Source organism: Saccostrea cucullata, unplaced genomic scaffold (genome assembly GCF_032062105.1).
Source record: "Saccostrea cucullata isolate Sc308-1 unplaced genomic scaffold, CSIRO_AGI_Scuc_v1 ctg13893, whole genome shotgun sequence".
In the NCBI taxonomy this organism is placed as follows: Eukaryota; Metazoa; Mollusca; class Bivalvia; order Ostreida; family Ostreidae; genus Saccostrea; species Saccostrea cuccullata.
Window position 1 is genome coordinate 4299 of NW_026920095.1, and position 12158 is coordinate 16456.

The 12158-nt window shown below is 36.6% G+C and overlaps 1 protein-coding gene across 1 annotated transcript; it reads left to right on the forward strand.

Annotated features, from left to right (window-relative positions):
• Positions 1–2121: 2121 nt before the first annotated feature.
• LOC134243309 (uncharacterized) lies at positions 2122–11781 on the forward strand (the record flags this gene model as incomplete). Its single annotated transcript, XM_062725566.1, has 3 exons — positions 2122–2453; positions 10177–10275; positions 11703–11781. Coding segments are annotated over exons 1-3 (288 nt in total), but the record flags the coding sequence as incomplete, so codon positions are not given.
• Positions 11782–12158: the final 377 nt, after the last annotated feature.

Here is a 12158-nt window from a genome sequence, read left to right on the forward strand (position 1 = left end):
TACTTGAAAAAATTAATGGTAATCTTAAAACCAAGTCTTACGATAAACGTGATGACAGCAACTTAAATTTTCAATCGTCATGCAACTTCCCTTAATTACTTATGCAGTATTATACCTTCATCTGCATATGGGGTTAATATATCTCAGTTGATTCGATACACAAGAGCATGTTTTAAGAATGAATAATTTCATAAACGAGTAAATCATTCACAAACAAGTTGATGAAACAAGAATATCAGCCGTCTCGTTTTTAAGTCAGCACTTCTTAAGTTCTATGGTCAATACAATCACAAGCACCTGACGCGTTACTTATTCTTATATATTTGGTGGGGAGTATATTTTTTTTCATTAACGTCAGGTGCCTGTGGATACAATGACCTTGTCAGCAAATGCAATTTATCATTGAGTCAAATGCTGACAGAAAGTTACATCATAACAGGCCATAAAATTAAAGAGCTACTCCAAGCACATAACACTGGTTACTCATCTGAAAATATAGGCCAAATCTAGCATCCGAAGCGAGCCTAGTAGTGTCCATACCCAGATGCATTATCCATTTAAGTTTAGTTCAGGTAGGGCTTTAAGTTACTTTGGAAAAGACCTGCTCCAAAAACTTTTACCTGGTTGTTTATCTGGAAAATGTAAAGGACAAATCCAGCATCCGAAGCGAGTCTAGTACACTGTAGTGTCCATCCCTAGATGCATCATCCATGCAAGTAAATTCAGGCACGTAGCAACGGGGGGGGGGGGGGGACAATGGGGGGGGGGGGGGGGCCCCCCCCCTTTTTTTCCCAACATGACTTTTACTATATATTAGAAATGTTCAGTGAAAGGCTGGTTGCCCCCCCCCCCTCCTTTATACTACAGGAAAGTGATTTAAGGGAAATGTAGTGTTGAATATATGTATGAACAAATGGGTACTGAGAGAAGTTGGCATTGAAAAAAATTGGTCTCTACACTCCCGTCCCCCACGAAATAGGATTTTAAAAGTTTGGGCAATTTCCTTTATATATATATATATATATATATATATATATATATATATATATATATATATATATATATATATATATTTTTTTTTGCTTGTCAAGTTTTTCAAGTAAGTAAAAAAAAAATTTTTTCTCTGGCTGCACCCCCCCCCCAACTTTCAAAAACGATGCTACGTGGCTGAAGTTTGGTTTGGGTTGGGCTTGAAGTTACTTGAAAATTGACCTGCTCCAAAAACTTTAACTTGGTCACTAAACTGGAAAGAGTAGGCCAGATCCAGCAACCGAAGCAAGCCTGGTAGTGTCCATCCCTAGATGCATCCTACATGCAAGTTTGGTCCGGGTAAGTCTTATAGTTACTTGGGAATGAAAATGTAGGCCAGATCCAGCATCCAAAGCAAGTCTGGTAGTGTCCATCCCTAGATGCACCCTAGATTAGGTCTTATACTTAGTTACTTGGGAATGAAAATGTAGGTCAGATCCAGCATCCCAAACAAGTCTGGTAGTGTCCATCCCTAGATGCATCATCCATGCAAGTTTGGTCCGGGTATGTTTTATAGCATCGTCGCAAACCACGGCCAAAATGTACGCTCCTCTCCCATTCTGGAGAGACCTACATGCGGACTCCGGACCGTGGCTTGAGACGATGGTCTTATAGTTACTTGGGAATGAAAATGTAGGTCAGATCCAGCATCCAAAGCAATTCTGGTAGTGTCCATCCCTAGATGCATCATCCATGCAAGTTTGGTCCGGGTAGGTCTTATAGTTACTTGGGAATGGAATTGTTCCTAAAACTTTAACCTGGGACGCCGACGCCAACGCCGGTGGTATAGCATAAGCTCATCTCAACTTCGTCGAGGTGAGCTAAAAATGTAAAAGGAGAGCAAAAATAGTTATACACACCACACCCCCTTTTCCGCTACTGTTTTATACAACGTGGAAACTTTTTTTTAATAAAAGTTGTACAAAAATTAATTAAAAAAAAACAAACTTATAATCGTTTTTGCAATTATATGGCACATCTATTATATCTTGTGTTTTTTTCTTTTCTTTATTTCATCCGATCCAAAGTTCTGTATGGAAATAGAGAAATCCGGAAATTTCTTTTCCATATCGGAAGTATTCTATTTCTATAGATCCTTGGCAACTTGATTTACAAATGGCGGACAGCGAGGATTATCGCTGAGATCTATTGACAGATTTTATTTATTGATTTAGTTTAGATAACTATTTAAAATGAAGTATAATCAACAAAACATTTTATTCTAACTTTGCAAGTTTTGATGCTACACGCTCTGTCTATGCTTTAATGTCGTAACGGAAAACGGGCACCTGCTAGATATCCGCCAAATCTGAGATGTCGACGACAGCCACAACCCCCACTGTGGCTACTTCTGGGAAGCTGGACACGACTAAGACGCCAGACCTGATGAAATCCTCACGGAGTAAAACCCCGGACAAAGAAAAGTAAGCGTTATAAGAATTTTATTTTGTTGTTGATTTTGTTGTAAAGTATCCGTCTAGGGGGTGTGCTTTACAATATATTTATTAACATCCAACATATATACAAACACAATCACAGTGGGTTCTGGCCCGGGTCGACTTCCCGCTCCGCTGCTGTCCCAGATAGTATTGCATGCGCTCCACGGCTTCCTCCACTGTCCGGGGATGCCCATCAAGTGCGTAAATACCAGCATCTCTGTCCTCAGCTCCATAGCATAGCCGAGGTATAGCGTGAGTGTGCACATCAGGCACACTGGGGAAGGCTCGTGTCGCCAAAGTCAGGACTCTGTCGGCCCATTGATGAAGCGACTCCCCAGGGTTCTGGCTGGCAGACTGGTAGTTAAGTTGATGAGTGAGATCGGGGGCAGAGGGTCCAAAACGCTTCTCAAATCTCTGCAAGATCTCATCTAGGCGGAGGTGGCTACTGGTTTCTAACAACAAGGTATAATACTCGCTTGCTGCCCCTTCAAGGGAAAAACAGAATTGGTCATGCTGCTCCTCCTCGGTCCACAGCTGACTACGAGACAACCTCACAAACTTGTGCAAAAATGCCTTCCAGCTGGTCTTACCATCGTACCTAAGGTTCTTATACCTGGGCTTACTCCCAGCAGCTGCCTTATTGGTGTTTTGTGCAGGTATATTAAAGCTGCTATCCTGGTGGGCTGGGACAGGCTGACTAGCATAGTGTCCCAGCTTGGCTGTACCATGCACATGTGCTATCCTCTCCCCCTCCCTTCCAAAATGGCAGGTTGGGGTATCAAGATAGGCAGGACTACAAGTCGATGACATGGGGACACTATGATGCTGTGATGCACTGGGCATGGTCATACCTAGGTGTGAGGTTTGAATATCCTCATCTCAGAAACATAGGGATTGGGTGTGATCGGGCAGTGGGGGTTGGGCATGTCCACCCCCAGTATTCACCAAGTCTCGGGCAGAGGTAGTGTGTGGCATTGAGGTCCGGGGTTGAAAATCATCCCCAGGAAGCGAGGACACACTAAAGTCCGCGGGTCTAGGCTGGGTTTGTACAGACAAAGGGTTCCAGGTGAGCCCTAAAGGGTCAACAGGCCTCAGATCATACACAGAAGTGAGCGGTGCAGGCCTCACAGGCTGTTGATTGGCAAACAGTGTATGTTTTGGAGGGGCGGGGTCAAGCGAGTGGGGTATACCCTCACCAAAGCTTGGTCTAACTCCTATGTCCCCCAGGTTAGCTGTGTCTCCCACAAGGACAGGTTGGCTACGAGCTGAGAGCACATGACCTACAGAATACCGATGTTCTAAACCTAAACTCAAGGGAACCTCACTGTATTCATACCTAGGTGGGCTACAACTCACAGTGCTGCCAGGTGAGCCACACCAACACAGGCTACCTAAAGAGGACTCCAGGGAATCACTGGTCATCATCCCTGGTGAGCTACATTGGGGCTGGGCAAACCTGAACTCTCTCCTTGACATACCATGTAACACACTACCCTCCCCACAGGGGATGCCCGAATGCAGGCCGGGCATAGGTATAGAGGGACCCCCCAGGGGCAACCCCCTCCCATGTGACCTGACATTGATTGAGCAAAAGATGTGTGACGGGATGCAATATGCTCGCTCCCGTTATAAACATATGGTGAAAAAACCCCTTCTACAGAACCATACACACTGCACGGAACAGGAGGGTTAAATCTGTCTGACTGCATGACACTATTGATAGCCGGGCGCGTGTCCAGGCCTAAGGCCGACACGGCCTCTTCAACAGACATATCCATAAAAGAACATCACAAATAATCCAGTAAAATCACAGACAATATTTACATATCAATTCCAAAATCGATTCAAGAAAAATACATGAAAAATCCACATGTGCTCTCACGTACCTAGCAGCACCAAAAATGGCGGCTAAAACCGATGCCTAAAAATACCTGACAGTGACAGCAGTACGGGAATCCCGGGCCCCGAGAATTGGGCGCCAGTAAAGTATCCGTCTAGGGGGTGTGCTTTACAATATATTTAATAACATCCAACATATATACAAAGACAATCACAGTGGGTTCTGGCCCGGGTCGACTTCCCGCTCCGCTGCTGTCCCAGACACGTCCGGTCTCCTTGGCATCCAGGTGTAGAAGAGAGAGAGTGCGACTATCCCGCCATCTGACGTAATACAGACAATAAGTCGTACCACTGGACAGTCGCACAGATACTACAGTTGTTTATTTTATCCTCTTTAATTGCAATTTTAAAATTGATTAATGTTGAGTATTACACATGCATGTCATGTTCGTAGAAGATGTACAGTCATGTTCAATTATGCATTTTCAGACTTGTCAAAATTTTTAAATCACTGTCAGACATTTGGTCTGGCAAACACAAATGTTCTGTTGGACCGGACAAAGTTTTATCAGACCAGGAAGGCTTATGAATAACAGCCCCAAAATATCCTCTATTATTGTTGACAGTCTTCAATCTTACAAATTTCCTTTCTTGGGAAAGAACGTCTTTAATAAGAGACATAAAAATGATGTGTTTTATGATTTATTTGCTTTTACAAATTAAAAATAAAATACCGACAGGACAGACGGATTTCGACAAGTCTGCATTTTTCAGTGTCATATATTATAATATTTTTATTACACCAAGCAATAAATGTGCGGTTTAAGAGCCAGTCTGCGAGAAAACCATGCAAAATTCAAAAAATCGTCCAAATGGAAGGTTGCAACTTAGGAATTTTTAGTGACTTAAAATTTTCTACATAAAGGTAGAAGTCAGAATATCCACAAAAAAATGTCGAACCCTGTTTCTATTTTTAGTAACAGCTCATTTGCATATTTGTCGAAAATCACACAAAATTTAATGGAAAATGTATGCAAATTGATCAAGTCAAAAAGTTACCTTTTGTCATCAGTTTATTTTCAAATTTTGTTTTATTGTCAAAGTCATTGTCCAATTAACACAATTAATGAGGAAAAACTTAAATCAAATGAATATTTTATTTTTTACACATCTATTTATAGATCCTAAGTAAATGAGTATGATTTTTTAGCCATTTTTAGACGCTCGTTTCTCTCAAGACCAAGGTTGAAATTAAATCAAATTAATTGTTACTTTAAGAATGATCTTAGGTCTACTCTGTATTAAAATATTGAGCTTGGGAAATAATATCTACATGCTGTAAATTAACTTTGAAATACCATATTTTGCTACAATTTCACATATTTTAAATAACAGTCTTTTACCATATTTTTGGATTATTTCTATGATATTTAAAGAAAAAAAGAAGATTCTTAATCTAATATATTTTTTAGAAGAGGAATAACTGATTTGGACACTTCATATAACTTTCTTTTGCTTATTTTACCCTCTTGTTACCAATTTGCTGGAGTTAAATTGTTATCTCCCCTTGTTGGAACTCTTTTGTATTATTGGGTAAAAAAAATGACAGGTATGTCAATATGGAAAGATGAAAGTTATGTAAGATCATTTTTTCTTCACCAAGGGAATTGTTGTGGAGTATTATTGCACTATGAAAGAGGGAAAACTTATTTTAAGATACTTGAATGTAAAAAATAACAATTTAGCTTGAATAAACAAATACATGTAACAGGCCCATAGGAAGCCATTTCAGTGTGGGGGAGGGGGGACAACCAGTATTATCAACTATAAAAAAAATACCAAGAATTAGAAAGTAATAAAAAAATAAAAAAGTTCATTAGATGTTTTTTTAATTTTTTCTATTTTGGGCATATACTATACATGTAGTAGGTATATTTTCTATAGGGTTCTGTCCTCGAGGAATCTACTTGTATTTCATGGTAATTAACGTTTAACAGATACAAAATTTTTCCTAACAAGTACAATTGAATAGGAAATTTAATCAAATAATAACATATTTTTTTTCATCAAAATATACATTTGATATTTTGTTTAAGGCACCTGGGCCCCGTTCAAGTTCAAGATCATTTTATTCACTCAAACCATTTCAGGTACATGAGGACAATGAAGAATATTTGCAACATATTCATTCAGGTCAGAGGACAAGTATATGATATACATAATCAGAAATGAAAAGGAAAAGAAAAACACATATGAAACATGTAATAATGAAATAAGTGAGGGATAGAAAAATCATGGAGGAATGACTAACTAAAATCATATATTTTCAATATAAACGCACTTAGTTTTCTAAGTGTCTTAGCAACTTCTTCTTCTTCTTCTTCCATCATTTGAGAAAATATAAGAATACAAACAGGTATTTGATTGCATACTCTCAACAAATTCAAAAATAATTTGTAATTTTAATCTACATGTAAATTGTTTAGGTTTCATTAATTTAGTAAGTTTTTGAGTTAACCAAACACCGTCATTCCTAGGAATATTTTTAATTTTACATTACATACTTTAAACTACTGTGTTACGTAACATTCATATATTGATAAAGTCAGACCTCACATTAAAAATCATCAGCTCAAAAGGAGATGCCACCGATTTAGGTACCCCACCGATATAGGACCCTCCACGATAAATACTGGCAAAATTATTCGGGGGAGGGTACTATCCCCCCCACCAAAGAAAACATGAGTCGTTACTGCAGCCAAAACTTTGCTAGTTTGCAGTACAAAGTGGTAAAAATTTAATACTGACTATAAACATGATAAAAGACTGTGTAGCGGTCAGTATACATGTATAGGGAACTTGTACTGCCTCGCCAGTGAGCTAGCTTTTCTGGTGATGCGGTAGAGTCTCCCTCCAGGCAAGTTGAGCAACGGCGAGCCTGTTTAACCCTTGGATGGGTGACCGCTTCTTCACGTTACAAAGTTGGTGGCAGCGTAGTGACTGGTGTCCTGCTTCAGGAAGTCTTAGAGCTAGGACTTAGTGTCCATACACAGACTTCGTGTCTGTGGACGGCAGAGGTTGCCGTATCTGAAGTCAGGTTCCAATCTGCTTAGAAAGCTCTAAGACTAGGACTCAAGTTAAGCAACGGCGAGCCTGTTTAACCCTTGGATGGGTGACCGCTTCACGTTACAACTGGATTCATATTTAGCCACCGTGGGGGGCGGGGGGCTATCAAATTTTGCCAAAATTATTTTCAAAACATTATTAATAAAATTGTTTAAGGCTGTGTAAATTAATATTTGATACTTTTTCTGAATAACCATAATGGTGTTATTAATACATGTACCATTGCAGACAGAGATAAATTGTTTTTTTTATTGTTATATGTATCCACTGAAAACAGTTGGGGGAGGGGCGTGTCAGTCAATCAAGGTCAGGATATTAAATATACGAGTATATCTAGTACCCAATCGTTTAACCCTATCCACCTCTCCACAATTTACATACTAATATTGAAATGGATAAAATAGTGAAAAATGAAAAGGGTTCTAATTGCTAAAACGAGGAAAGAAAAACGGAACGGAAAACGTATTATATTATTCAAATATTTCAGATTAAATCACCTTAAATGAACAAATTTATAAACAATATGTATTTTAGAAATTCAATCCCCCATTATTTAAATAAAGTTGATTTATTCATGTTCATAAAATCTCTTATTCACAAAAATTGCAGTCATAGCAGTGACGTAGAAACGATTTTGAAAGGGGGGGGGTTTAAAATTAAACTTACCTGAAAAGAATTTGCCAATCGAAAAAAAGAAGACAATTGTTCGATTCGGGAGGTGGGATAAGAGTAAACTCCAGCATCTTTCATTTTCTTAACCTCCTTTATGGAGCTTTTTGTATAATATCCCCTGTCAGTATTTTTATAAGATTGTACCAATTTAAAATTGACAGAAAGCAAACAACTAGCTGCAGAACTGTAGCTCTCCGAAAAAAACATATATTGATAGACCGGAGAGCTACAGTGCCACCCATTGAAAAAACTGTATATTTATTGCGCACAAAAAAAAGATGCGCCGTTTCTCGATTTATTTCTCCGTGTTCTTAAAACTGTCATCTCAAAATTTTACCAACTGTGTGTTCCTAACATATTCTTTCACCGTTTCCACAACAAAACATTCCTTATAATTGTTTCTAATAGCCCTCCTGGACCTGGAATTGAGAAGATATTTCAGTCTAACGCGCTTCGTACAGATGTAAACCACAGGTGCTTGAGGACAGGACCCCCCCCACCCCCCTTCGATATAGACCCCTAGGCTTTTTCGAATTTTTTCTCATAAAATATCTTTCATTGCCGTATTTGTGATAAGATCTATACCAGCAAATCGAAAAATTACCTAAAACAAACGTTCTATTAAATCTACCCTACATTCTCTATATAAAAATCATATAGAGAGGGTAGATATTTTTATAAAATGTAACTTTAAACAAACTAAATTGATAGGATAGATTATATCACATTGTATTGTATTGGGGGGGGGGGGTCCTGTCCTCCAGCACCTGTGATGTAAACCATGCCGTTAATTGATAAAGGAGTAAGGAGCTTTATTGAAATCTAGCCGTTTTTGCAATTGAGGTAAGAATTTGGAAGAATTAATCTAGAACCAAGCGCATTTTTTATGCGCAATAAAAATACAGGTGGCACTGTAGCCCTGCGGTCTATCAATATATATATTTTTTCGGAGAGCTACAGTTCTGCAGCTAGCAAACAACTTACTGAAGGCTCAAATTTTATATGTTCAAATCTCAAATTTTATATGAATGATACTGAGTCCGTTTGAATTTAAATACTTGTAATTTCCCTTTTATTTATTATAAAGAAACTAACTTACAAAATGTAAGGAACATATATATTCATGATTGTTGAAAAATTGCAAGTAAGCCAATACAATTTATTATGTTTTTTTTTTTTCATTCTAAACAATTGGCAAAATGCTAATCCTCATATTGGGGGTAATTTCTGACAATTTAGTTTTATTTAATTTTTAATTTTAATATTTTTCACTCTTAATTATTATTTCAAAGAAAATGTTTACATGTTTCAACATCTAACAACAATTATTTATAATATAAAGTACTATATCTGACTTTGTAACCCACTTGAGTTTGAGCAATTTTTTCGAAAATTGGCAATTTGTAAATCCCCATATCTCAATTATTTATTATTTCCCAGCTAATATTTGGCAAAGATAATGTTTAGAGTTATATTTGAACAATAAAATAAAAAAAAATAATTTCAAAGATTGGTCTTGGAAGATTTTGGGCATTAAATTTGTAATACTTTTGGCAATTCTTAAAATTGGCATCATGCCAATTTTCAAGAGTTGTCTTGCCCTTTGATATATTGAATATTTGATTATGATAAATGTCAATTTTGAAAGAACATGGTCTTATGTTATTCAAAATACCTTAACGGAAATGCAAGTTTAATTTTGAGTAAAATAAATCAAATGTGAATTTTACCATTTTTCTTGAATTTTTTAAGTGCATTTGCACTTAAATGTGCAAAAAGGAGGTGGCGCTGCCTCACGGCTGCCATGTTGAATGATGGGAATTTTTTTGGTCATTTTTTAATAACATATTATAAAGTCTAACTACCCACCAAATTTCATTAAGATATGACAACCTTTGATTTGGACAGTTCTGCATGGTTTTCTCTGCGGACTGGCTTTTAAATAGTTTTATCCTATGAATAGTATTTTGATGTATACGTACATGGATATAATTTTTATAACGTATAAGAAATCACTTTACTGGGACTGGTTTATAGAAATATCTTTTTACTTTTAAATTGAAATAATCAGAACAGAATCTTCAATGAGGGTGACATTTTTGTTGACTCCAGCAATTTTGTCTGTGTCAAAAAAGCTTAAAACAAAACGAGAAAAACAATTACAAAAGTTGTAAGTACTGCACCAGTGTTATTATAGTACGGGAATGGTAACTGATGTATATGACATGGATTTTAAGGGCAATGCACGTTAGACATGTAAAATATATCAAGGAGATGGTTGCATGCAGAGTTCATGTGTATTCGTAAAGTGTAAGAGCACAGCTGATTAGCAAAGATATCGTAGTAAAATACACTTACATTATATATTGATAACTGCAGTACTGCTCTTTTGCTGGAAGAGTAAATAAGGTTTGCAAACTTTTTGTCAATGGATATAATTAAATGAGTACATATTGGAATCCTAGTAAATATTTGTTTCTTAATTAGTCATATAATTCACCAAAACATAGCATTTGCCCTGCAGATGAGCAGTATTGCTGTAATGTGAAGTTTACTTAATGGAAGTTGGAAATATTTTATGAGTTTGTGATAGATGTTGCTGTGATATCATTTGTTTTTATGAAGATGTTAATACACACATGGAAAAGGTGTTGATGCAGTAGAAGAATTTTACAGTAATAATTAAATTGATGGACTAAATTTCATAGAATTAAATGAATGAATAAATCAAATTCATTATTTTGTACATTGTACATATCAAGCTAGAATTAATGAAGAAGTCTATATAAATAAAAAAAAAGAATCCTTTTTATTATATGATTGAATAATTTCCATCTCTCTGATTGGCTGACATCCAACTATGTTAGAAAAATACTACGTTGTATTAACCTGCACGTGAATTGCTCCAGGTCAATACAAGGATTTATTTCCTCCACATTGATCTAAAAATAGATTGGGAAATTCCAAATTGATACAAATTGTTTTGGAAAGCTATTTAAACGACTCTGTTTTTTTTTTTCATGTGAACAAAACATAAGCTAATATATATTTTAGGGTGAGGGTGGTAAGAGGGGATGCAGGGACCCCCTCCAACACTTTTACTGAACAACAATTTTTTTTACTTTTTGGCAGTCAGTTATCCCTGATAATACTCCTTCCTTTCAAAATCTATCCTATAAAAAAAGACTGGCATTATATATTTCTTTCATGGCGACTAAAATTGATTAAAAAACAACATTTCAAATTGATACGACTGGTAAGGTTTATTCACATTTTAATTCTGTTTCTCTCTTGTATTTGGCTAGGACTTAATAAAATGCAAACAAGTAATGAGCTGTATCATTTTATCAGTAAATCATATAATAAAACAGTTATTGCTGTTTTTTCGGTCAATACAATGCTTTAGCCATCTTCGAAGTACAATATTCACCTTGCCCTTCGGGCTCTGTGAATATTGTACTCCTCAGATGGCTAAAGCATTGTATTGACCTCAAAAAACAGCAATAATTGTATAGTATCAAAATGTATTTATTCAAGGTGAGAGAACAGCTCGTTCACCTGACAGTCAATCAATTTGTTATTCCTTTTATTTTACAGGAAGGCTATATCTATTGATAACAAGCTTGAAAACCGGCTCACAATGAAAGACTTGGCCAAACTTCAGAAAGCTTTCATGGTAAGTAACCTGAATAATAGGTAGTGTTGTAAAATCGGACAAATTTTACTATATCGATTATCAAATTGAATCGGAAGAACACAATCGATTATATAATCGATATTTTGAAGTATTAAAAAAGGTTAACTTTATTTATTAAAATTTTGACAGCACGAGTAGAATTACATGACATGTGACCGCAAACTTCAATTTACCTTTATTTGCATACTACTTTTTACACAATTTACAAATAACCATGTCCATCTGTAAATTATTTTTGCATGGAGGCCCATTGCCCTTTCTCCAAAAGCCAAAAAAACTCCAAACTTTAGATTGACAATGTGTTACACCAGGATATGGATATAAATTGGGTCAACCTTTAAACCACGTTCGCCATT